The sequence below is a fragment of the Penaeus monodon genome, chromosome 22 (genome assembly GCF_015228065.2).
Source record: "Penaeus monodon isolate SGIC_2016 chromosome 22, NSTDA_Pmon_1, whole genome shotgun sequence".
Classification (NCBI taxonomy): domain Eukaryota; kingdom Metazoa; phylum Arthropoda; class Malacostraca; order Decapoda; family Penaeidae; genus Penaeus; species Penaeus monodon.
In genome coordinates, this window is record NC_051407.1 from 3,572,134 (window position 1) to 3,572,392 (window position 259).

Genomic DNA, 259 nt, shown 5'->3' on the forward strand with positions numbered 1-259 from the left:
AGCTCCTGACGGCGACCAAGTACGTCACTCAAGCCCAGTTCTTCACGGAGACAAGTTACGTTACCAGCACCGAGTCAAAGTTCTTTACAGAAACTTTGGTGGCCACGGACTTCACCACCAAGACGCTGCCGGTAACCACGTACGATACCTTTACATCCACTTACTATTCCACCAAGATCCACAGGCATACTGATTTCGTCACGACCACACAGTACAAGTAAGTTTGATTGACTGGAGTTTTATATATATGTTTATTGAT

At 45.6% G+C, this 259-nt stretch overlaps 1 protein-coding gene across 1 annotated transcript in view; it reads left to right on the top strand.

Moving 5' to 3' along the window:
* Positions 1 to 259, top strand: part of LOC119587470 — a gene marked incomplete in the record, with an annotated part of 7,938 nt that overhangs the window by 6,258 nt on the left and 1,421 nt on the right. Inside the window, 1 exon segment of the mRNA XM_037936197.1 lies at positions 1 to 217. Coding sequence (XP_037792125.1) covers positions 1 to 217 — 217 coding nt within the window.